Below are 27,293 nucleotides of genomic sequence, written 5' to 3'. Positions count from 1 at the left end.
GGTGGTCCGGCGGAAGCCATTTTACGGAACAATGGATGCGCGTTAACCCGGCGTGGCCTTGAGGGATGAAACTGCCGCGGCTAGGTCAAGCGTCGTCTCTCCTCCCTCCCTCCCTCCCCGGGGTAGTCACGTCATAATACTTTAAGCCAATTACAGCTAGCAGCAGAGGGGGGTAGGGCTGCATGGCCAATCACAGTCCGAGATGTCATATGACGTCAGTGATAACGCAACAAAGACACACACTGCGCAACCTTACCGCGCCGCTTGCCCAAGCGGAGGGAGGAGGAAGGAGAGGCAGGCAGGCAGGCAGGAGGGCGGGCGGGAGGGTGGCGCGTGGTCAAAATCTAAAAATAGCATCCGAGCCGGACACTCACCGCGTATATGATGAAAAATGCCGCGTTAAGTGAAAGTTCAGCTTTGGCAAGGCACCGCGTATATGCGAAAACGCGTTAAGCGGGGTAAAACTGTATACAATATATATTTGTTTGTTTCAAAATTGACATTCTGGGAGCTATACACTCCTTCATACAAATGTTTGCAGATGATGCCAAGTTATCCAGAGAAATTAAGAACCTAACAGACTGTGAAAAACTACAGAAAGATCTGTCAGCTTCAAGAGAGGTCAAAGAAATTGCTGCTAAGATTCAATGTCACGAAGTGGAAGAGGATGAACCTAAGTCAAAGCAACAGTAGGGAGGCATATCACATGTCCCATCAGGATGAAGAAACTGCATTAGCAGAGATCGAATGTGAAAAGGACCTAGGTGTGTATGTTGACAACAAACTAAAGTTCTTGGACCATTGTGAGTAAAAGGTGAATCGAGCAACTAAACTAGGAGGCCATCAAAGAAGGTCGCTCAGATATCTAGACTGTCCATCCCACGTAATGCTCTTCAAGAGTGAGGTGCTTCCCTGTCTGGAGTACTGTCACCCTGTCTGGTCCCCGAGATATGCTAGAGACTGTCAGTTGATTGAAAATGTCCAAAAGAGGGCCACCAGACTGGTGCCTGCACTACAGCACCTCAGTTACTCAGAGAGATTAGAACGCCTGCAAATGCATAGCTTATACTGTACTAGACGAGTAAGGGGTGACCTAACTGAAGTTTATAAACATCTCAGAGGGCACTACTCAGTTGAGTGCCCATGCCTGGAGCTGGCAAACGCCCACCTCACAAGGGGTCACAGCTCAAGGTCGAAGAAGCCACAAGTCCAGAAAACGTTGAGGGCAAACTTTTTCAGAGAGAGAAGTGTAAACTCTTGGAACAACCTGCCAGAGTGTGTTGTGACAGCACTTTCAAGACCAGACTTGACTAACACTGGAGCAGATGCAGTACAGATACATTCAGGAACCAGTACATGCCCAGTACTGTACATGCCAACAGTGCATAACAGAGACATGACCAACACCCAAGCGGCTAACGAGCCGATCAGTGGTGAAGAGGATAAAATTTAAAAAAAAGTAATATCATGAATATCTTGGTTGAGTTCAGTAATCAACACAGTCTAATCTTGTTTATGAGAGTTTTGGCCCACCCATATTTAACTTACAAATGCTGGAGGGAGCATTTAATATCTTCAGTGGTACAATAGTGTATTTGACAATCTTATTGGGAAGTTGTAGGTTTCTACCACAGAATTTTATCGATGACTTCTTGGCATAGATCAAACCTTCAGTGAGTAGAAGTTATTTACGTATGGTACTGTAGTTAGTTCATAACTCATATTGCTCTTATGGCTGATATGGATTAATACAAGCAAAGATGTAGCTATAAAATATCAATCTTGTACTACACAAGTACTGTACAGTACTGTACACATTTAAGTACAGTACATATACTGTATTAAGTACAGATATAGTAATTTCCATATACTGGCTAGTGATACATTAGTAACATTAGAAGCTTTAGTTTAAGACCAGGTTTTAATACAAAAGTACAGGTTCAGTTCAATATCATGAGATTTATGCTTTACTGTATGATATGAATACTGTACTGTACTACACTAATGTAGATATGTGAATCAAAGCTTCTCATCATGATGATAAACAGGGCACATGATACGGTAATTGAATTAACCAACTCCTTAATCATCTTGGTCATAAAGTATGAATGAAATTATAATGTATCAGTATCTTTAAAAGTCACTTCACTTGGTAGCAATCCATTGGCCTGTGACAGAAATCCTTCAGAGATAATAAATTTCTAAGTCAGGATATTATTGCTTTATAGATTTTTCATTTCCACTGCACACTGCACACCAATTATATTACCGTATACAGTATAACTTTGCTGTAAATTAAATTAGCTACCTTTAAATTATACTGATCATTCTTGCAAAGAAGAAATTTCAGTAATAAGAACATACTGTACCAAGTTGATTATCCTAACTGGATTATTTATTCCCTTAAAGCAAAAAGAGATCACACGTCCATCAGTGGGGCTCTTTTATCCAACTGGTTCTCAATAAAAATTGTTGTCCTCTTTCCCCAGGCTGACCTGTATGCTGGGGCTCTGTTCATCCAGCTGGCTCTTAACAAGAACACAACAGAGTGGCTGTATCTAAGCATCCTCTTCCTCTTGGCTGTGGCTGCCATCTTCACCATTGCCGGTGGACTTACGGCTGTGGTTTGGACTGATTTCGTACAGACCATTCTTATGATTGTTGGTGCCTTCATCCTTATGGTTATGTGTGAGTAACTACATGTTAGGTGTTCTGTTGAAGGATTGTTATAACCAGTTCTGAATTGAATTAGTGTCATGAGGTTCTGAATATGATCACAAATATATACTCAAACAGGACAACAAAATATGACTTACATTATAATGATTAGTGAAATACTGTACTGGTATGATTTTTTTTACTTAACCACTTTATGCAATGAAATTCAGGTACAGTGCTGTATCATTTTTTTACATCTACAATATGATTGAGCCAAGTACTGCAATTGTATGTACTGTACAGTAATAGTTTTCCACACCAGTTATTAAGAATTAATTTTTTCACCTGATGAAATAGAATGTGATGTCTGATGTCCAATTAAAAAAAATTTGGACACGCTCGGATATTTTATGTGTTGTAGTTTTCAGTTCAGCTTTTCGTGTTCATAACTTAAAGGTTTCATCCCTAAACCCTATAACTTCATTAATTTTCAACATACTGTGCAGTATCTTGGCTTCCTTCTCCTTAACCTACCTTCCTCTGGCACATCCCAAATTTATTGCACTAACTTTTTTTTTTACAATCTTTCACTTTCCATTCTCTCAGCAAGTTCATGCCCCGATACTTCTTTTATTTCTACATCTTTTAATTTCTGTATATACTGTACTATATTTATTTTCATTGTCTCATAGTGACCCCACATATTACATTCAATTATGCGATACAGTATCTATCGCTTCTTCCTCTTGCATCCAGAATAAAAAAAATTGCACCCCTACACTGTAGTTATTTTGAGTTATGGTAAGAAAAAAGAAATAATAAAAAATTTTGCTTTTAATTTTATTACATAACTTGTGTTAGGTAGTTTAACTTTTAATATACATACACGACTTATGTTTGACAGCATTCAATGCGGTGGGAGGGTTCGAGGCATTGGTGGAACAATTCCCGTATGCGACAGCCACCAACAGGTCGGTGGACTCCAACAACAACTCTTGTGGTGAGCCTCCAAGTGACTACATGAACCTTCTCAGGACCATTGAGCCTGGCAAGAGTGACTATCCTTGGACTGGCATGGTGTTTGGCCTCACCATTAACTCCATCTGGTATTGGTGTACTGATCAGGTGAGTTAGTGAACTCATTATTCAGTGAGAGCTACCATTTGAAAAAATTATCTGTCTGTCCTCACAGAATCGTTTGTCTTGATAGTGCTGAATCTGAGTGTCTCCTTACTGTTAGTAACTCGCAACATCTCTTTCTGTGTCCTAATTTCCAACCTGCCAACCTTCCAGTGCTGCTTTTTTGAGGATACCATTGTATATTGGCCTTAGAGAGAATTACAAGATGGACTGGTTAACAAAACAATTACAGTATGTAGTAAACTCTTAATTGATGGAAACTTTGGACTCGTTTTACAGCTTTGTCAAACACGTGTTCTTGTATTGCTAGGGAATGATAAAGATACCCCCTAAGTGCTGAGAACTGTAACACACTCCATTACTAAGGACTTCATAAACTTAGCACCCATCTCTGTGACATCATGTCAGTGCACATCAGGATCAGGTAGGTCTTGGACAACCCACTAATCACTGACATTTAATGCAAGTTATGCAAAAGGCCCAATATATATACCCCTCAATCCTGCACTATAGAGTGTAATGTTATTTCAGTTTTCAGGTGTGCTGGACTACAATAAACTGATCCATGTAACTGTCTTCTTAACTCAAACATATTACAGTTCTTCCTTACTCTAGGTTGCATTGACATACAGTAGTATACTATGTATGTATATGCCATATGCCACAAAACCTGGGGTATGTCACACAATTTACTTGGTATCAACAAACACCACTGAAAGGCTGATTGTCTTATCTTTTGTACCTATGGCCACTGTATTCTAGATTACTGTTCATGAAGCTGTTATAGCCTATTATAGCCTTGCAATCTAGTTCAGTATTTGATGGTTTAGATAAAGATATGATAACTACTTAACTCTCCCAGGTGATTGTTCAGCGGACATTGGCCAGCAAGAACATGACTCATGCCAAAGCAGGATGTATCCTGGCAGCCTATCTCAAGTTCTTGCCACTGTGGTTGCTGGTTTTCCCTGGAATGGCTGCCAGGGTGCTCTACAAAGACCGGGTGGCATGTGCCAGTCCTGAATTATGTAAGGCCATATGTGGCAGTCGTGGAGGATGTACTAATATTGCCTATGCTGAGTTGGTATTGAACCTTCTCCCAACAGGTGAGGTCATAATTATGATATACAGGGTATAAGAAATTTGACAGGCAACATGGTATTTGAATGGAGTGCTATGTTCCAGCCAATGTGTACCAGGTAAATGTTTATATTGTGTATGTGTCTTTCTCTTATTTTATTAAATAGCGAATATAAGTCAAATTGGGTTATGTTATATAGTATTGTGTGCTGCCACTTTTTTTTTTTCTGTAGATCATTTCACCTACACACTCCAATGGAGATAACACTGCTATCTGGACTGTTTAAAGAAAATTGGGTTTTGTTATAATGTTATTACTATGCTTCAACAATTAAGGTCTTAAATTGCATAGCAAAGTTATTAATACAGGTACACTATTACATCAACAATAAAAATTATGAAACGGAACTCTCTGGGTTGAAAATCAGTATATATAAGTCTAGTTGTCGACAACTGTTTTCACCGACAGGAATGTTATGTGCTGTAAAGTGATTCATGGAAGGTAACCACAGAATTTGTCTTATAAAGAGAAAACTGTATACAGTACAGTACTTTAAAGATATAAATAAGAGGGTAGGGATATCTTGTGAGTGGGAGCAACAGGTGGGGGGGTGTAGCGCAAGTGGGTGGCTCCCTCCACCAAGATCCCTTTAATACATCTTCATGCAATTTAGCCATAATTCTCATTATCATTTAGGTTTATTTCGTGCCTGAAAAAAGAATCCGACACTCAACACCACAAGTCGTTCCTTTACAAAAGGCAAACAGCTGATCGGCTTAGCTCCTTATCACCGATGCTTACCGCATTTCTTCAGCACTTAGTAAATTAGTATAGTACTGTAGTGTATTTATCATCACTTAATAAATAATATTGTAGTGTATTTATCAACACTTAATAAGTAATATTGTAGTGTCCAGTACTATGCGTCTGCATATACTCTGGTTTATTTATTAATCAGTTGTCTAGTGTACAAATAGTCAAATTGAGCCATCATGTATCACTTAAAGGTAGTAAATAACATTGTTTGGAAAGTATCTTCATACAATATTAAATATTATACAGTATGTTATATATGCGCGAATATCTTCCGATACAGTTTATCTTTTTATTTTCAAGTTAAATTACAAATTACATATTGTATTTTTTCTTTATTATTGAAGGTTTTATATTAATCATGATGAATCATACACCATAAGAGGCTGATCATAAGAGAATACTGTATAATATTGAAACAAATAAACCTGACAAATACGGCAATGCCTTGAAACCCCCACCTGCTTGCATATGCAGTGTTTTAACTCTTGTTAGGTCAACAGTAAATGTAACTGTGAGCAAGTGCTGTTCTTTTCATATTTTTTATTTTTTTTTATTTTTGTAATTTTACCCATTTCTTAAAACACTCTAGTATCCCTGTTAAAGATACTACTCACTCTACAAAAAAAGTTCACATAAATGAGTATAGGTAGCGAGGTGTGACATTGAGACCATACATATGAAGGCAAGACTCTGACTGTGACATAGTCTGCAACAGTGAGACACTTGCCACAAAACACCCACACACAGGCATTCAACCCATATACGAATACACAAACCGTCCAGACTCTTGCTGGATATTCCAGACTTTTTCTTTCTTTTTTTCGGGGTGAATAGAGGGGCAGTCTAGAGTTCCTCAGAGAGTTTGAAAAAGATGAATTCCAATATATTGAAGTCCAAGTTATGAGATTTTATTGTACAGTACTTCTTATAATTTCCAGTTATGTCTCGTAGGATGCTGATGACAATATTGGCTGTTTGTGCTGTGCCCACTTTTATCATCAATTTAGCCTCACCATTGTCATTCTCACTTCACCAATATTCTCTCTTCAGGTCTGTCAGGTTTAATGTTGGCAGTAATGATGGCAGCCCTCATGTCATCCCTCACCTCCATCTTCAATTCAGCATCTACCATCTTCACCATCGACGTGTGGATGTTGGTCAGGAAGAAAATATCAAGAAGGATGGGCATAGATGCCAAGCCCTCAGATGCGGAGCTGCTCATAGTGGGCCGTGTGTTTGTCGTCGTCTTGGTCTTCGTCTCTGTGATTTGGATTCCTGTGATTCAGTAAGTAAGGCAGGAAGTAGGAGTCATTGGGAACAGATTTTGATTCCTACGATTCAGACATAATGATAGATGTGGGCAGAGAAGAGAGATATGACTTGCGAACTTTAATGCATATCATATTGGAATACTACTGTACTGTACAATCCAAATTAAAAGTGTTAGTAACTATTTACTGTATAATCTCTTTTTCTGCTATTACTCTCTCTATAATTAGTCAATAGAATTAAACACTGATCCTGTATACTGTATATTCCTTGGTTATAAAGTAACAAAGAACTCACAAAATCTAGTATCCTTGGGTGACAGTTATCCATACTATGAATCTCATTAATGAAAATATGCAGGCAATATATTGTACAGTACAGGTATCTGAAAAAAAATAGTGAAGTAATGTAGTTCGATGTGCAACCAGCAACAAAGGAGGTTGTTGTCATGTAATCACTGTGGTAGGGAGTTCTGTTGGATTTTGTGCATAGCCTGCCAAAGAAGTCTTGAGCCTTGATTTCAGGCCTCTTATCCACTCCCATCACCACCTTCTCTTCCTGTCTTTTATCTGTTGATATATTATGGTTAATTCAAGTGGCACAAAATGTTGCCCATGACAAGCATAATGAGATGCTAAATGTTTTTCACTTATCTATACAAATGTTTGCCAGTGCACAAAATTTTTTATTTTAGCTTGAAATCTTATTGGGTGCACATTATTGGCTTCAGGCCTGGTTACAGGAATGGATATTGTGATTCAATATTGCAAAATGCTAGAGGCTGCATCTTGTTCATAATAATACTCAGGAAATATGCCTTATGTCCCAACGTGAAGATATTTTCCTAACAGAACTAACAGAAATTAGATGTGGGAAAGATCTGGGTGCTTGTGCTGGCAATGAAGCGAAGTTCCTTGCAAATAAATTACCATAGTTGGATTAATAGGAAAGTTTTTCCATTTCTGGCGATCAAGTACAGTGCCCGTGTCATGCGACAAATCTTCCGGTGCGATAAACCTTCCGGGCTCAGCAATTACTGATGTTCATTATCGACAACTAAGATGTATGATTGATTTGTGAGAGCTGAAAATATTAATAAATACGGTAACGGAAGGTTTTGAATGAATTTCCCATTATATCTTGGGCAAACTGACTACAGTATAAGGACGATATGAAACATACTCACTACCAAAGACAATGTAAGCACAAAGTGGGCAGTGCTTTGAAGTCGATGGAAATTGTGGGGTAAGAACACAAAAAATGAACCAATCAAACCCAAGGAATCCTGACCTATCCTGCTCTAACCTAACATTACAAAATCTTATCCTACTTAACCGATGGTGGAGGCTGATCATGTGTGCACCGCGTGAAGAAGTAAACAATAAACACTTAAGCGAACTGGAGAACCACCAAAGTTGTATGAAATTTACTAACTTTATAATTAAATTTAATACCCAAAACTAAGCATTTACCCCGGAAGGTTTTGCGCACGACACCGGCTATGCTGCCTCCTTGTGTACCAAAGGCTTTGTATACAGTGTACTATATTCATACTATCCCTAACAGGAAGTCATGCCTATGAGACCCCACTTTCTTTCACTAGCACTTTAAAGTCTACTACTAAGTCAGTATTGCAATCAGTATCTGGAATTAGAGAATGGCCATTCCACAAGAGGTCAAAGCCTTAAGTTGAGGGAGTTATCAGTACAGAAATCTGTCAAGAGCTAACTTTTTGGAATAAGAGTTGTAAAGTCTTGAATAACCTGCCGGCAAATATTGTGACAGGACAAGCATGAGCTCCGTTAAGGCCAGGTTTAACCAATACTGAAGCATATTCAGGTACAATTAGGAGCCCATACATGCCCAGTACTGTACTTGGCAACAATACTGTATATAACAAAGAATTGACCAACTCCCTGATCATCTAGTAAGTTGAAATATGGAGGTTGAGATGCAATAGAGTGGTAAAATAAAAATATTCCATGAAAGACACCAGAATCTCTGTAAGGAGAGGTACAAGTAGTGCATTATATTAATATTTCCCATGAATTTGAACATTATGTACTAAATTACAGCCAAGATTATGATGATAAATTCTCATGACTTCATAGTAGGGAAATAAAATTATGTCTTTCCTCCCCACAGGAAGACTGGCAACTCACAGCTGTTTGACTACATCCAGAGTATTTCATCCTTCCTTGCCCCACCTATATGTGCTGTCTACCTTTTGGCTATCTTCTGGAAGAGAACCAATGAGCCAGTTAGTACCACTAACATTATGCAACTGTGCCTCAAAGCTACCTAAGTTAATTTTTTTCCTTAATTTGAGAGCAGAAGAAATGCATCCAATTACTGTTTAATTGTACCCTGTAGTGTATTATTAGCCATTGTGACTGCATTTTGTTTTAGAGTTTAAGGGTTAACTCCATGTCCACTATTAATTTCATGATTATTGATGTTACTTTTCATTAAGTGGGTGAAAATTGATTAGTGATGTTACTTTTCATTAAGTGGGTGAAAATTGATTAGTGATGTTTCTTTTCATTAAGTGGGTGAAAATTGAAAAGGTATTTTTCATAAAGTAACAGCCATCGGAAATTATTCTCATTATGGAATCAGCAAGTCTACATAAGAGTTTGCCTTTATCATATGAATAGTTTACTTCCTTCCTACAACTGGAGCCCTCAGAAGAGTTAGCATTTAATGCAGAAGGTAAACAAATTGTATTACTCCATCAGCAGGGCATGTCACTCCAGTCTTTTGTTTAGTCATAACAGTGGCTTTCTTTTTTTTTCTGGCTGCTTGCTTACTGGATGTAGATATATTCTTCTGGCTACACTGCTTCACCTGGGAGCAGATAACGACATTTTAATTTTCTAACACGTGTAGAAGTTAGTGGCTAGGCCACAAGACCATGGTGTTTTCTCAAGGCAAAGCAGTTTTTCTAGAAAGGAATATGCCTCCTTATAGCTTCATAATGCAAGAGTTCATAAAGTCTGATAAAAATGTAGTTAGGTAATCAGCCACAGTTCCACCTGTTACAGTGGTTGGCACTTTTGTGAGATCTGGCAGCTCTGTGTTTATTTACATTGTAGTATAACTCCCAGAATGGCCCTAAGGAACCTCGCAATAGTAGCCAGTTCTACAGGTTAAAAATAGAACTTCATGGGCTCCAACCTGCTATTTGTTAGCCAGTGACAGTTTAGCTAGGCACTATGTCATTGTGAGTTGGATGGGTATAATGAAGTTTAGTTAAATAAAAATTTTATTTCTAATCTCTCTTCCAAGATGTCTGTATGGATCATTCATGGAGGCTCTGAGCAAATATGTGAAAGCTGGTCCTGCTACCACCACGCAACCTCACTCACACCACACTCCATGATAGAACCTTTCACTACCCATATTTATTCTACCATCTCTTATACTATGTTTGTTTGTTTCCTACCTTTAAAGGAAAACCGCTAGATTTATACTGAGTAAAAAATTTTAGCTACTCACTTATATTGGTAGTTAGGTTGTGGAGTAAATTAAGGATTTGGCCACAATCTATTATTCCTGATGTTTCATATCTGATTGTGTACATGCAACTTATCAGGGTATGTTTGTAAAAATATTTTTAACTGCATATGTCATATAGCCTCCACTACACTGTACAACTTTTGAAAAATAAGTGATCCTACATGGACTAAGATTTTTCATGGCAGCTCTCTCATTTAATATTATATTATTACTAATCATTCAAAAACTACTATGAGACTTAGGATATAAAATTAATATTTGGACCTTCTCATAATATTCGAACTTAATACTGTACAGTACATGGGTTCTGTAAAGGATGCCTGACTTTACAGTTTACTCAAACCAATCTATGTAATTATTTCAACCTGTTGTTAGCTGCATTCCCTGCCTGTTCCAACTACTTTAATCTTAATCCATGTCCACAGAGTGAGCCTTCACGACACCACCTATACAGCATATACAGTATAGTTCATTGTATGGTACAGTAGTGTATAGTCTATCAGATAATAAAATGATAGTGGCAAATCTGATTAGCCATCATTATAAACAGCATGTGACCTGAGCTTAAATACAGATAATTATTACTTCTTCCATTGTGGGGTGGGTCTCCATCCATGGTAAGGGTGACTTCACCAGGATTGAGTGGAAGTTTACTACTGCAAAAATTATGGATATTTTGCAAGAATTTCCTTCCTCTCACTTCAGGAATGGAACTATCCACTCCACAACCTAACTACCAATATACAGCATGTGTGTGTGGCAATAGATATTTACACAAGAGACTATCTAGACACTGTACATCTAAATTACTGGGTACAGTAACAGTTGTGATAATAATTTAAAATTTTCTCTCAGGGGGCTTTCTGGGGGCTGATGATTGGACTGGCCATTGGATTGCTGAGGTTTATCCTCGAGTTTTCTCAAGTCGCTCCTCCATGTGGCTCAAGTGAGTTTTTTTTTTCTAGCATTCCTGTGCCTCCTAATTCTTAAGATTTTTTAAGTGCTTTATTTCCTCTCTTTTTTCTTATACCTGTATTATTCTTAGCACTTATGGATTTTTTTCTGTTCATTCACTTGATAATTCTTTGTTCTACAACCTTCTCTCCCCCTGACTTACCACATCCTGTATCATATGTGCAATGTGCATGTTTCACAGTGTCTCAGTGCATCCAATAAGGGACAGTGTTTGAATAATGTCACAACAGCAAGCGTATCTTTTTTGGAGATGATAGAAATTTCGTTATTTAAAGAACAACTTGCTGTTTACAATGATTTTATTAATGAATAACTGTAAGAGAAAAGTTTGTTATCATGCTAGTGGAGTTAAACCACAAGGGGATGTAGGAAGGTAAGACAATTATTATAAAGCTATTAACTCTTAACAGAGCACTTATTCAAGATATTCTCCTGTGTGAGATGATACTTTCAGAACAACACAGAGGCATCTTAGATCTTGTAATGAACCAACCTGTATTACTCTATAGGATCCCCTACCTAGTTCTCGTCAAAAGGTTTATAAAATATTCCAGTAGAAGAGGTATTATCTTTAATATACAGTATACTGTACCTGTACTCTAAAATTTATTTAGATCAATCTTTAAAATTCTAGTGTGTGTATTATTAGTTGCTGTCCATCCAGCAGACAGGTGAACAAATTGTCCTTTTGCAGGTGACCCAGACCCAAGATCACACTTAATGAAGCTGTTGGTTGGCAATGTGCATTATCTCCATTTTAGCTGTATCCTCTTTATCATAACTGGGGCTTTCACCATTGGCATCTCCCTTGTGACTGCACCTATTCCTGAAGATTGTGTAAGTATTAGGGGTTTCTAACAGCAGAGAAAAGGTCAGTGGCTTTTCCCTTGGCCTTGTTATGACTGTTTAGTAGTTGAAGAATTTTGAGGATGGCCATTGTGGCCCCATAGTATATATCACAGGTGTACTGTAATTTCATTAAGCATGTGTGTGTGGTGTGAAAATTAGGAATTCGGTAAGCCAAACTAAGACTTACTATTACTTATTTAAATTCATCTTGCCACCAGCTGTACCGACTTACCTTCTGGACACGGAGAGACCCCCGGGTGAGGAGGTCCATTAAACTTATCCAAGATCTGGTCCAAGACACCCCTGACAACACTGTTGTTACTAATGGTACTGAGCAAATGATCATAGAAAATACTCAGCCAGGTATAGTTTTTTATTTGTTTAGTACTACAATACTGTACAGTATATATCCAAACTAGTTCAGTATGATAAAGGCTTGTAAGAATGGCCCTTTCTCTGGAATGTCAGTAAGAACTACTTATGATAAAAATAATTTGCAGCAGTAATAGTGTCCATCGTATATTGATGTGCTGTCATGTTTTTTATCGTTAAGCCGTAAGCGTATAGTAAAATTTGCCTCTTGGGGTTATTCTCTCAGAAACTTAATGACTATCTCTGTGCTCTTAACTAGTTTTCTTGTACTATTCATAGTTGCTAGTGTTCATTTTATTTGTAAGTTTTCTTTCATTCATTGGTACCATAATGTTGACAGAAGTGTCCAAATTGAAGCGGTACCTCAATGTGGTATGCGGTGTGTCGGGTAGTAGTAATGCAGGGGTAGAAAACCCACAACCACAGATGTCAGAGGATGAGAAGGCTGAGTCTGCTGCTGAATTCCTTAATGAACCTCCCTTCTGGAAAAAGTAAGTTTGAACTTATCTTTTTTTTTTTTAATATTATTAAAAGTAGACTTAGCATTAAACAATAAAACTGTAGGTGGTATAGTGGTAACACAGATATCTCTTGTCACTATATTATGGGTTTGAGTCCTGTTTGGCCCAGGATACATACAGTACATGGGAAGGATGTTATTCAGTGTGACTCCAATTTTCCCTTGTAGTACTAACACTGGAAAATAATAATAATGGATGCCCCTCGAGATTGAGAATGGCCTGCCCTAGGGCCACCTAGGCGTGAATTTGTTTAAGGTGTAGAAGTTGTTGCCAACACAACAACCACACCCTAAGTTAACAAGCTGCATGACCCAGTGTCAAGAAACAGTGCGAGAAGACCGGACAACTCGCCAACTGCACTGGCTAACCATTAAGCTGAAAAGTGACAAGGAGGTTATACATAAACATACTGGTGCACCTATCTACCCCATAGTTGTAAATGTAAGTTTGATAGAGTAACTACCTGTACTAACTTTATTAGTGTTTGCCAGCCATCATGTTTTTCAGCTTCATGCAAACTTTGTTGTAATAGTCTTATCTCATACATATTAAAATATATCAGCAATTGATTTTTTTAATGTGTTTTCTAGTCTGGGACAAAAGTATTTCCTTAACTTATCAAGATGGTGAAAGGTGAGGGGTTCTGTTAAGTAATTAGAAAATATTGGAAGAGTAAGTGATATGTGGGTGGCAATGACCTTACAGTTATACAGTACAAAACTTTATAATAATTACTTCTGTTTCTCCTACACAGCCTGGTGAACATCAATGCCATCATCTGCCTTACCCTCACTACATTTGTATGGGGCTTCTTTGCTTAGCTGCTGAGAGGAACCTTCTGCCCCTCCCTTGTTGTTATTAGATATAAAGACGATTTAACAGGCACTGAGTGGCTGTAAAGTATTTTTATTAATGTTTACAATTGTATTAATAAAGTGTCCTGTGAAAGACAGGGTGTCATTGATTATATATATACTGTATATATATATACAGTATAGTTTGCATTTACGCGGCTTTTGTTTATGCGTTTGGTCATTTACGCGGTGCCTTGCCAGAATGAAAATGTTTTAATTACACGGTAAATTTGGTCATTTACTTGGCAAGCGGCTGGAGAGGTCCAGACCGCCGCACCATTTTTTACCCACGCGGGAAGCGCCGTGGTGAGTGGTGCGCATTAGGCCGCTCTTACACTATCACTGACGTCATGTGACGTATCGGACTGTGATTGGGCCACGCATCCTTACCACCCACGCATTCCCTCCGCCGCTAGCTGTGATTGGTCTAATGTAACATGACGTGCCCTGCCACCAGAGGGTAGAAGTCGCTGACCTAGCAGGGCCTGTCTCATTGTTCTCAGTCCGCGTATGCAGTTCTCTCTTGTGCCCGCTATTCCCCTCACAACTCACAATGGCTTCCGCGGGACCCCCACCACCAGAGAAAAACATTGAATTACCTGGACCAAGCCATGATAATGTGAAGGAAATCATCGAGTTGGGGGAGAAACTTAAGCTCATCCTTGACAACGACCCAGACAAGCATCGGTGATAGTGATATTGACAGTGAGGATATGGACTTTGAGAGGTTTGTCTGGGAGGCTCTGCAAACCTCTGCGAGTAGTGAAAGTGAAAGTGATTCACCGGAGGGCAATTAATCTGCCCTCTGCCTCGGAACCAGCCGCCATCCACGTGTGCCGACCCAGCTTTTCTACTAACGTAAGTGTTAAAAAACCTAATATTATTGATATTTCTCTTAATTATTAATCGTTTGTGCATACCACCATAAAATTAAGATGTTATTTTTACTACAACGTACGTATTGTGTCGGAAAAAGTGGAGTTTGGGGGTCGGCCCAGTCTCTATTTCAATTAATCCCATATGTTGTTATTTCATTTACGCGGTACTCCACGGGTTCAATTGACCGCGTTGTTTCCCTTTTCCCGTGTGATTTTATCAAGATTTATCTTATCCATGTTTTCATTGTGGATCTACATGAAGTGTGTATATATATATATATATACTGTATATATATATATACTGTATATATATATATATATATATATATATATATATATATATATATATATATATATAACATATATATATGTATATATATATAGCTATATATATATATATATATATATATATATATATATATATATATATATATATATATATATATATATATATATATATATATATATATATATATATATATATATATATATATATATATATATATATATATATATATATATATATATACTGTATATATATATATATAAGATACACAGTAGACTCGCAACTTACGCATATTTTTCTTATGCAATTTCAACTACACGGATTACCCCTGGGGTTAGGTTACAATTTCCAATTTCAAACTCAATATTTTGAAAATGGGTCATAAGCCCGCCAAACGCAAGCCCGCCAAAGCTCCACCCCTGCCATCCCACCTCTCTGTCTTCAGTTACCGCATGGGTATTGTCGGAGTTACACCTGCCTCTCGTGTGTGTCAATTTAGTGCGCTTAAACCTCTCTCATACTCATTCATAATGCCCAAACACAGGTCAACCTTTCTTCATTTATTTTTTACCCATTTACATGCACACACTGTCCTAAGGGCAAAGCTGTGCTGTACATGTACTCAAATGTACTAAATAATTACTAAAATTTTTGTCTAGTGCAAATTAATCAGTATCTTACAAGAATCCCAGCAATGTAAGTTTTTTCTCCCAGATCAGTTCAGTGACATTTTATAAGAGAAAAACTTAGTCGTTAAAAGACAAATAAATAAATACCACGATACCTTTGGCGCCAACTGTCACAATACATCACCTCACCTCCCCCTCCATCCCTCCTTCTCCCCCATCTTCCCAGCCAGTTCTAGTGTATATGTACGTATGTATACTGTAGTGATTTAAGGGCAATTTAGGGGTAGCTTTACGCGAGGTTCCAGAAACGTAACCCTCACGTAAGTTGTGAGTCTACTGTACTGTATATATAAATACTGTATATATACATGTATATATATTTGCAGGGGTTAGGTTCCAAGGAATGGCGTGAGTAGGCTAAACCGCGAATAGCAACTTATACTACCTTAGTGCACTACTGTATGCCTAAACCAAACAACTGACCAGCCATGGCAGCACTCATCCCTTCTTTTAACTTATCTAATAATTCAACATACTTTTTCACTGACTTCTGCATTTTACATTTCACTCCACTAGGTATCACTAACACTGACACTAGGTGGTCTTTTAGGGATCATTTCACACAGAAACACTAAAGTTTTGAAAGTACAACACAAGATGCTGTTTGGGGTGACTCCTTGCGCTGCGGGAAAAGGCTCGCAAGCTAGCCACTATCTGCTTACCGTGAAATTCATTTACTGTCAAAATGGCAGCAAGAGGACACCCCTGTGTGTTATGCTGCAGAACCAAGAAAGATCATCCTCAATTTGTATACCATTCATTCCCAAAGGATAAAGAAAGGTAGGAGCACAGTTTTGAATTACATACATATGATATGACATGTTCATTTATCATTATATTTACAAACAATGTGAAAACTCCCTGCAGGCAAAGTAGAATCTGATTTCTAAATATTTACAGGTGCTTGCAATTGATACAAGAGCTGGGTTTGAGAAACTTAAAGGAAAGAGCCCAGACAGTATAAGCAAAAACACCAGATTATGCAGCCATCATTTTTTAGAAGGCAATTACACTGCAGGGAAGGCAACTTCTCAGCTTTGTAAATACAATCAGTCCTCGACTTACGACGGGGTTAGGGACTGACGACCAGATCAAGTCGAATTGGTCGTAAGTCGAAAATGCGAAAATAATACATAGAAATTCTAAAATGGGTGTCTCTTTTTCTTCTCAGCACCACAAGAACTCTCACTTTTATGCTTGCCAGCCATTTTAAAGGGAATTACAAACGAAATTTTGTCAGTACACAGCACGATCACTAACGTCGGTACTAGAAAATACATAATTTGAAAAATATTTTATACGACTGCGGCGGTCGTATGTCCAGGTGGTCGTAAGTCGAGGAGTACCTGTATGTATGTCCAGATATTAACCTAGGATTGTATTATAATATGTACAGTATGTCATGTACCAAATATTGCAAATAAATATGTTTGCATATGTAAATGTCCATAGACTTTATTTTATGATCCACATTTATATATTTATATATTTTTGTGGAAAATAAACCATAAAACTATTTATGTATATCCATCACTGCCAAAATACTGACTGTTACTGTACTTATGATCCTAAAAAACAATGTAATATTTTATATTCTAAAGCATAGAAATGAGTTGGCATTCAGTTGACTTAAATGAATACATGAAATAGGATATTTATATGATTCACACATTAAATATGCAAAAACATGTTCTAAACATGAATAAAAATTAAAAAGAGTTACAATTCTTCCAGTAGCTTATTATAACATAGCAAGGTGAATGACTAATTTATACATTTTATGTGTATTTTATGGAGAAAATATAAAATTGGTTACGTATATTAACATAACTTAAGCATATTTCATATGAAAAATTGACACGTTGGCAACCGTTAAATGATGCTCCGTATAGTGATGTGCGAGCTCATGGATTTAGACACACTACATGTGGTAGCACGTGTTAAATACCACACAATAGATGTGGTAGCACATGTTAAATACCACACACTACGTGTGGTAGCACATATTAAATACCACACACTACATGTGGTAACACATGTTAAATACCACACACTAGATATGGTAGCACATGTTAAATATCACACACCACATTTGGCAGCACATGTTATATACCACACACTACATGTTGCAGCACATGTTAAATACCACACACTAGATGTGGTAGGACATGTTAAATACCACACACTACATGTTGCAGCACATGTTAAATACCACACACTACATGTTGCAGCACATGTTAAATACAACACACACTAGATGTGGTAGGACATGTTAAATCCACACACTACATGTTAAAGGCAAGTTCTGATATGTGTGTGTGTGTGCATCAAGACCAATCTGCTGTAGATTTATTAGTTCACTGCACAATAATGCCAGTTGTATAATTCCCTGATAAATGTACCAGGAACTAAATGACGATACATTATTCTTAATAAAGTCCAGAACCTTGACGTATATGCACCAAATTATCCTCGTGAGCAAAATATAAATGGTACATTGTATACATTCTGAGTTGTTTATGTCTTGTTTCAGTGAAGATTGTTCTATTCTCTTCAGGTTTATCCATATGCAGTACAGGTACTACATATGCTATTGAAACCCCCAGTTGTTGGTACATTATAGATAAATCCCTTTGGTAAGTATTAAATTTTGAATTCTCACACAATACAGTGCAAAGAAAACTTACATTTTAGTTTATCATCTCTCGATAATGGTGCACAATTAAAAATATTAAACAAATTCAAGTTTATTAACCACTAAAATTGTAAAGGAATTATTAGGACTATATGCATGAAAAATATTGTTGCAATAAACATACATGTTTGATTTTGGGTACTGTGTATTTTAACTATTAGGCACTCACAAAATGAGTAACAATGTGAGAAATTAAGTTAAATATGGTAAAAACTTCCTGGGTAGGTGTTTCCCAGGGCTCCCCAAAAATTTCATGGTTTTTTTTTTTTCGAGACCCAATCGCATCCATGGCTCATCATGATGACTTGTGCTGAAGTGTGCATGTTGAATGCTCACCCATATTTGTGACAGCATTCACCAACATTTCTTGAACTCGTTTCTTTATTACGTCTGTACATGTATTGTATTTTCAAGTTTTAATGTCAACCATTTTAACTTTTATACCATTATCCTCTTCACCACTGATCGGCTCGTTAGCCACTTGGGCGATCGGTCACATCTCTGTTATGGACTGTTGGCAAGTAATGGGCATGAAGTGGCTCCTGAATGTATCTTAACCTGCTCCAGTGCTTATCAAGTCTGGTCTTGAAAGATTTCACAATCGGTGCCATCACAACACTGGCAGTGTTCCAAGAGTTCACAATTCTCACTCAGATAAAGTTACCCCTCACAGTTTTCTGGACTTGCGGGGCTTGGATGCTGATGCCAAAATAGCTGCTTTGCTATCATTAGAATCATCGAGGCTAAGAAACTGTTTTCAAATTAGACTAAAAGATATATATTTCTCCCATGCGTATTTCAATTGTACGCCTGGCAACGGGAGACAGGATCACTAGTTAAAGCATTGTCTGCAGTTGTAACTCCTCCGTCCCTGCCATATTTCACTGGATTTACTGTGATTTTTAGTGTTTACTGATATAATAGTGTGTTAATCATAGCATTGTAGCCAACTAAGACTCACCACTGTAACCACCAGGCCATTCGGCCAAGCTGAGAGATGTTTTTCAACTCTTATTTTCGGGTACATGTATGTAACTTTCTTCATTTATTTTTACTCAGTTACATTCATATTGTGAAAATAGTAAAAGAAATAATTGTCCTACGGGCATGCAGTATACATTTCTTTGCACACGATTTAGATCAGTGGTGTCAAACTCAAAACCTTTCAAGGGCCAATTCTTATTTTAGTTACCCTCTTCAGGGCCAACACAAGTGCTATACGTATCACATATTTACAGGATTGAAGTTTACAGCTTCACACATTGCCTTTCCTGGCTTACCAGGAATACCTCATTTGGGTTTGTCTGATCTTAAGTATGTAAAATTCATTTTACTAATTAACATGATTATATCTATTTTTTTCATAATTTCATGGGAAGATAAATTTTACCGTCATCCCAAGGGCCACATTTGGCTTGCGGGCCATGAGTTTGACACCCCTAATTTAGATGGCTTGGTGAGGGAGGGGAAGACTGGTCAGACTGTGGTCAGGATCTTGCTGCTGTGGATCATTGGCCTAGTCCTCTTAAACAGACTTTTTCCTGAGGCGGAAAATTTCCTTCCAGAATTTCAATGTGGCTTTAGACCATCATGTGGCACCATTGACATGATCTTTGCTGCCAGCAGAGAACAGTGTCGTGACCTGCATATGGCCTTCATCGACCTATGAAAGGCCTTGACTTGGTCAAGAGGGAAGCCCTCTGGTGGACACTCAGCTGTTTTGGCTGCCCACCATAATTCATCGCCATTGTGGGGCAACTCCACGAAGGCAGTGTCCTGCACAATAGCACCCAATCTGAGTTCTTCGCCATCCAAACGGGTAAAACAAGGAGGTGTACTGGCACCAACTCTCTTTTCCATTTTCTTGGCTGCCTTCCTTACTCGTGCCAGTGACAATTTTGCCGACGGGGTGGACATCCAGTACCGGATGAAGGGCCTTTTCAACAGAAGACAACTCCAGGCAGGAACAAAGGTGTTGGCAGCTTTCATTACTGAACTTCAGTATGCAGATGACCTCACCCTTGTCCCTCACACTGAACGCAACCTACAGGAGATCCTGAACATCTACGCAGATGCTTATGCACACTTCAGCCTTGAGGTGAATGTACGTAAGACTCGGATTCTCTTTCAGCTTGCCCCTAGTTCAGCCACACCTCCACCATCCATCCAGCTTAACCGTACTATCCTCTGTAATGTTACCCACTTTCAGTATCTCAGCTCCCACTTGTCCACCACCCCAGACATCGATGAAGAGATTCAACATCGGATCAGATGTGCATCTCCAGCCTTTGGCAGACTCTGTACCCGTTTCTTCAGCTGTAGGGAGCTGAAATTAACTACAAAGTTGCACATATATCAAGCAGTGGTCCTCCCCACCCTGCTATATGGCAGCGAGACATGGGTCACATACAGGAGGCACCTCAAGGCACTTGAAAACTTTCACCAACGTAGTCTACATTCCATCCTCAGAGTTCGCTGGGAAGACAAAAGAACAAATGCCAGTATTCTCGCTGACACCAACTGTAGGAGCATCAAGGCTACCATTATCCATAAACAATTACGTACATTGGACTGGCCATGTTACCCACATGGACGACAGTAGATTGCCAAAGCAGCTACTTTACAGTCACCTAATGAATAGTAAACGTAACGCTGACAGGCAACTAAAAAGGTACAGTATAAGGATAGTCTTAAGACAAACCTGAAAACGTGCCAAATCAACCCCCTTACCTGAGAGACAATTACTCCACACCACAATGCTTGGAGGAGCACCACACAAGGTGTCAATACTTTCAAGTTAACCTGACTGCATACCGAGGTAGACAAGCATCAACGCCGGAAAGACACCGCCTCTCCCGAACTAGATGTAGCACTGCTCGGTTGAATGTACATACCTGGAGCTGGCAACATCCACCCCACAAGGGGTCACAGCTCAAGGTTGAAGAAGCCACAAGTCCAGAAACTGTGAGGGTAAACTTTTTGGGAGAGAATTGTTAACTCTTGGGAAAATCTGCCAGTGTGTGTTATGATGGCATCGTTGGCTCATTCAAGGCCAGACTTGACCAACACTGGAGCAGGTTCCGATATATTCAGTCATCAGTGCATGCCCAGTACTTGCCAACAGTGTGTAACAGACGTGACCGACCACCTAAGTGGCTAACGAGCCGATCAGTGGTGAAAAAGATAAAAGTAACAAGGCACTGGTGTAATAGTTGAGGGGTACAAGACCACAAAATTCTGGTCATTCTGACTGCATCTGTTGCAGGAAAATGTTTTGAAAGGGTTAAAGCTGAAATCTGTTCTTAGTTCTGCAGGCAGACTGTTTCAACAGGTCTATAATACTCTGCACCCTGCAGGATAACTTACTGAGCTTGAGATCTTCACTCAGTGAGGCTGTGAGCATCCATAAATCCTAACAATGAGTTTGAATTGTATCAAAAAAGAATTGACTTGTAATATATAGTACAGAAGTACATGCCTACTATTATAGGGCCACAAGACCAAACATCTGACATTACACACAGTTCTTACTGCTAAAAGATTTAAGATATTCTAGATATTTGAAAGCCTATAACTGGCAACCCTTCTGTTTTGCCCGATTTTCTTTGCTCTACTGTATTGAAAACCCCAAGCAACAATTACTTATGCTTAGTTTACAATTTAAAACAGTACATTTAAACATTTACAGGGCAAGACTAAAAGATCCAGAAAACAGTCTCTTTTATTACAAAATTTATGAGCAAATCCAGAATGGCCTCAATTTAAGCAATGAACTTACAAAACTTACAAATAGCTTAAAAAAGTAAATTACGTCATAAAAGTTGAGAATACTATACAGTAAATGTACATTCCTGAAGACATCATTTCATGAACTGCTAGCTTTACCTGAACAACATCCACATGCCAAAGGTCTGGTTATCACCCCTCAAAAACTTGCATCTCTTCATGATTAATTTGTAGAATAATCACTGTGACAAAGAATTGTCTTTGGTCTATGAAAAAAGTATGTGAAAAAATCGATTAAAATACTAGTGTACATCTCAACCTTGCAAAAGCACAAGATATGTCTTCAAAATACCAATTAATACCTCCAGCCATACTATTATCAACACATGACTGTAGAGTTTGTTCAACTGCAACTATTATTTTAGTAGCAGCTATGTACTACAATATTAGGAAATTGACCAATATAATATAAAATTTAAGTTAAAAGAGAATCTTTACCTGATGAATAAAAACAATTACTATTATGCAAATTTGCAAGGTAAAAATAAAAAATAATAATACTACTGTACTATACTGTTTTGAGAAATTGGAACCATGCTAATATCTTACCTTTTCCATAACACTATCATTTTAAAATACTATACAATAATAATACTGACATTTGTATTTTCAACACTACTGTTCAAAGGTGTTACTTCTAAGATTCATTTTTTTTTAACTCTTTCAAGCGCTTTCTCACTACGTATTGGAGTTTAGGAGGAAAAAATTATACTGTTTTAAAACTGACAAGTTCTTGAACTTTATTGTAAATATATAATGATACTGCTATGTATCATTCACTCCAACTCCAAAAATTCAACTGGGTCTGCTTCACTGTCATACACAGGTATGTACAAAACCAGCCACTTCACTTATTGACCATTGGCATACCCTCAATGATATATATGCAAGGAAGTATGTACAAAACCTTTGAACAATTTCTTCTCTACTAACCATCTCCACCCTTTAAAGTGTCACATGCAGGGAGATACATAAAGTACTTTGACCAAACACTTCACTTTCTGATCATCTCAACTCCGTAAAGTGTCATATGCAGTGACCTTCATCAATTACACCCTCACGTGTCAATCATTCATCAATGCTAAAAACATATAATGAAAACTTCTGAATGTTCTTTAACTGTAAGTTGGACATATTTTCAAGCTCCTCCAATCAAATGAGCTTGAGCTTCCCAAATATTGTTGCCACTTCAACAACCATCATGTAACAATTATAATATTTTTGGATCCATAGTTGCTATTCTTTGTTCTTACTGCTCATACTCACAGAATTAGGTATCTCGTGTATACCCTAAGTATTGACATTAAGAAGGATATCATTTGTAGTCAGCCTTCAGCTCACCTGAATGGAAGAGCTGAATAAGGTAAATAATGTTATCGCCCAATAAGAGAATCCATAAGAGATCACCTAATAATCCTGATCACAAGGACAATAAATAAATATTTAAAAGCATAAAGGCAGTTATCTTGTCAACATTTGGTCATGTTGTAATCTAGTTTTAATTAAATTAATAAGAATGAGACCAATAAAAAAGGTACTGAGTAAGAAAATAAATTGGTTATAGACACCCTGAGTGATTGTATTAATGGTATCACACACTGAAGTAATATCTTAGTCATCGCCATAACTCCCCTCATATATACAGTATATATATTTACTCATGTGTAAAAATCACAAACTTCAGTCAAAAGTTTCTACAATATATCACAGTTAAACGTCTGAAAATCCAGTACCACCTCAAAATATTTCTAGAGTTGATATCACTCAAGATTTAGAGGATGACATCATATAATTGAAGTAAATGATCCTACCTGGTAACAGATACTCATTAAATACTTCAACATCTATATACCTGAGGTGAAGGTGAATACATCAGAGAAAATTTGTAACATTCCTGGGCCCAAATTCTCAAAGATTTGTATGCTGAATTTTCCTTTTAAATAAAAATGTAAGAATGTATTGTACCTAACTGATTGAATAATAATAAAGTGACGGTGAAAGAATGCATGAACTGGTCGACTTATGGAGAGAAATAAAATATCAATGAGATACTACTGTAACTACATCCATTTAATTTTAGTCAAGGAATAAAATTAAACATACAGAACTTGTGTAAATCCAGACCCTGGTTTTTACGTAGTAGTTAATAACTATACATCACCTAATACTATATGAAGTCTCTCATCAAGGTGTTTGCTTTCCTCACTCTACCTCGACTGCTGACGTCAATCTCATCGTCATCATCGTCATCATCATCATCGTCATCATCATCATCATCATCATCGTCATCATCATCATCGCTGTACCTCATTCTCTTTTGTGAAATTTTTTTTGGTGTGCTCTCATATTCAGAGTCACTGTAAAGTGAACGTTTCAGGTTACCTAAATTCTTCACAGATTTACCTTTTCCTTTCCCAAGAGGTGTTGGTCCTTTATATTCATCACTTTCTTCATCTGAACCCAATTCATCTTCAGTGTCATCATCATCATCGTCATCACCATCATCAAACTTAGAGGTGATAACCCTCCCAACAATCCGTCCCTTGTGCTTTACCTCGTTGACAATTACTTCATTTGATGCAAAATTGATTGGTTTATATGGTATAGGTGCCTGACCTACTCTGTTAACTGTGATAAACTCCTGGAACTGGCGCCTATCAGGTGTTCGCTTTTTGGCCACAGTCATCGATTTTTTCGCTGGTGTTTTTTTCTTTGGAACTGGCTTTTTTGATTTGCCATTCTTTGCTTTCTTTTTTACTGGCTTTTTCTTTTTTGTTGGTTTGGGCTTTTGTTTTGGCCTTTTCTTCTTTTTCTTTGACTTTTTGACCTCGTCATCACTTCCATCGTCGGTCTCTGATTCTGAGCTGGAGTCGTCATCTGTAACATCGGCATCATCAATAAAATCCTTATCAGCAATAAAATCTGTATCGTCTTCATCATCACCATCAAGAATAATCTTCCTCGCTCTCCTTACACCAGATGCAACACCTCTCTTCCTCCCTCTCTTTGCAGATGTCTCTTCTTCTACACTTTCCTCACTGCTGGATTCTAGATCTTCATCATCAAATTCCACCTCACTCTCATCTTTAGTGCGCTTGCTAGGTCCCGTTTTGCTCTTATTTATATTCGGTGGACGACCTATTCGTTTTTTTACTGTTTTTTTATTCCTGCTTAAATCACTACTATTACTGCTACTACTACTACTAGCGGATCGTCTTCTCTTATCATTACCTGGATTTTTACTGGGTTTTTGTTGAGCACTATCACCCTCAGGTGGACTAGAAGAATCACTACTCCCTTCACTGTCATCACTATCACTAACCTTCTTTGCTTTATCAATACTTTTTCTCTTTGCTAGAGCACCCATTTTCTTTTTTGCTAAACCATTCACACCATTTGATGCCTTTTTAGGTTTCTCATCAATATTCTCTTCACCTGAAGAACTTTTGAGCCTACTTTCAATACCATACAACTGGCCATTAGTTCTCTTTGCACTGGGCCCGGCATCATCACCACTACTGCTCTCACTGTTGCTGCTACTGCCACTTGTCAGCACGTTTTTCTTTTTTACCTTTGCCACACTTGTTGCAACTTTCACTTTTGAAGTCAAATCCTCCTCCTCACTTTCTTCATTGTACTGCACAGTAACCTTGCCTCTGTTTCTTGTGGCCACACCCTTCTTCTTGGCTTTAGCCACAGTCTTAGTAGGTCTATTTCTAGGACTGTACTCTTCGCCCGAGTCACTATCTTCATCCTCATCGTTCAAATGCTTCTTACGGGCAACCCTTCTAGATCTTCTCATTGTGTCCTTTCTGGATGCCTTCCCAAAAGTAGTTTCACCATCCTCATCATTGTATCCATCTTCAAGATTCATGTCATCATCAAAAGTAGTTAATAAAGAGTAATCTGTCTGATGTAGAGGAACAACTGGCCGCCCACAAGCTGTTAATGATGTTGCACTTTTCTTTGTGTCACCGCTGGCTTTAGATGGCACATCTGAAATATCAACATTTATTAACCCTCTGACTTACCATACTTAATTAAGTACTTAAAACTATCATACAGTTTTTAATCTGCTATTATACAACTATAACTTTTATCAGTCTACATTCAACATAACCATTGTGACATTAAAAACATGGCAGCTTATGCAAAATTACAAAAGTCAATACTCGACTTCATCCCTCAAGTAAATGTAATTAACACATAACAAAATCACAAGTTTTGAAACACAATGTTGATGAATTACAGTGAAATGATAAATTTATATTCAATATACCTATTATGATATAAAAGGGTAGAGTCCTTAAAACACAACTTGAGCAACTAACATCAACCACAAACACCCACTCCAACACCATGTTATTTTGACAGCCTAGGTTAGTTATCCCCTACACCTACTCAGAGTCATGTTAATAAACTGCAGTCAGTAATATTATCATCATTTTATGTCTAAAATACTTTAAATTTTCTACCATTTGACCAAAAATACATCATTCTCCAAACTGTAAGGGCGCACTTGTACATTTAGATGTTTTGCAAAACATTTGTTTACTACACATACTGTATACAATAATTGAAATCTTCTTGTCAAGGAAAGTTTAATTAAAGGAGATTTTTTTTATACATAAAATACATAGAAGAAGAAGAGAATGAGAAGAAAAGAGAGAGAAGAAAAGACAGCGAGAAAACTTGGAAAGCATTAATTTCTGACATCTTTGGATATCCATCTCTAATGCAAATACATACACTTCACAGGTCACTCTCTACTTGCAAACTCTTGTTGTAATTACCACAATCCATCAAACCAAACTCTTGACTAGAACTTTTCAATGAAATGCAAGACGTAACCATCCATCAGCATTTGTTGTGCACGCCTGTTGAATCTATCTTTGACACACTGAA

General features: G+C 37.8%; 2 protein-coding genes and 1 long non-coding RNA gene across 7 annotated transcripts in view; 1 reads left to right on the top strand and 2 right to left on the bottom strand.

Moving 5' to 3' along the window:
• The window catches only part of LOC121863866 (sodium/glucose cotransporter 5-like), a 33,967-nt gene extending 19,819 nt beyond the window's left edge, over window positions 1–14,148 (top strand). For all 3 annotated transcript variants that reach the window (XM_042362762.1, XM_042362763.1, XM_042362764.1), the window contains 10 exons: window positions 2,490–2,688; window positions 3,563–3,783; window positions 4,661–4,904; window positions 6,746–6,980; window positions 9,110–9,224; window positions 11,339–11,429; window positions 12,153–12,295; window positions 12,526–12,670; window positions 13,020–13,170; window positions 13,955–14,148. In XM_042362762.1, coding sequence (XP_042218696.1) covers window positions 2,490–2,688; window positions 3,563–3,783; window positions 4,661–4,904; window positions 6,746–6,980; window positions 9,110–9,224; window positions 11,339–11,429; window positions 12,153–12,295; window positions 12,526–12,670; window positions 13,020–13,170; window positions 13,955–14,021 — 1,611 coding nt within the window. In that variant the 3' untranslated portion in view covers window positions 14,022–14,148. The remainder of the gene's footprint in view (window positions 1–2,489; window positions 2,689–3,562; window positions 3,784–4,660; window positions 4,905–6,745; window positions 6,981–9,109; window positions 9,225–11,338; window positions 11,430–12,152; window positions 12,296–12,525; window positions 12,671–13,019; window positions 13,171–13,954) is intronic.
• On the bottom strand, window positions 6,588–9,246 carry LOC121863867. The gene is made up of 2 exons (XR_006088464.1): window positions 9,127–9,246; window positions 6,588–6,955 (listed from the first exon to the last, which is right to left on the bottom strand). It is a non-coding gene; the product is annotated as an uncharacterized LOC121863867 (long non-coding RNA).
• Window positions 14,149–22,310: 8,162 nt separating the features above from the next.
• The window catches only part of LOC121863864 (PH-interacting protein-like), a 41,761-nt gene continuing 36,778 nt past the window's right edge, over window positions 22,311–27,293 (bottom strand). For all 3 annotated transcript variants that reach the window (XM_042362755.1, XM_042362758.1, XM_042362756.1), the window contains exon 25: window positions 22,311–26,384. In XM_042362755.1, coding sequence (XP_042218689.1) covers window positions 24,556–26,384 — 1,829 coding nt within the window. In that variant the 3' untranslated portion in view covers window positions 22,311–24,555. The remainder of the gene's footprint in view (window positions 26,385–27,293) is intronic.

Source organism: Homarus americanus, unplaced genomic scaffold, assembly GCF_018991925.1.
Source record: "Homarus americanus isolate GMGI-L3 unplaced genomic scaffold, GMGI_Hamer_2.0 scaffold48354, whole genome shotgun sequence".
Lineage (NCBI taxonomy): Eukaryota > Metazoa > Arthropoda > Malacostraca > Decapoda > Nephropidae > Homarus > Homarus americanus.
Note: the sequence above shows the minus strand (reverse complement) of the source record. Positions and strands in the feature narration are given on the sequence as shown.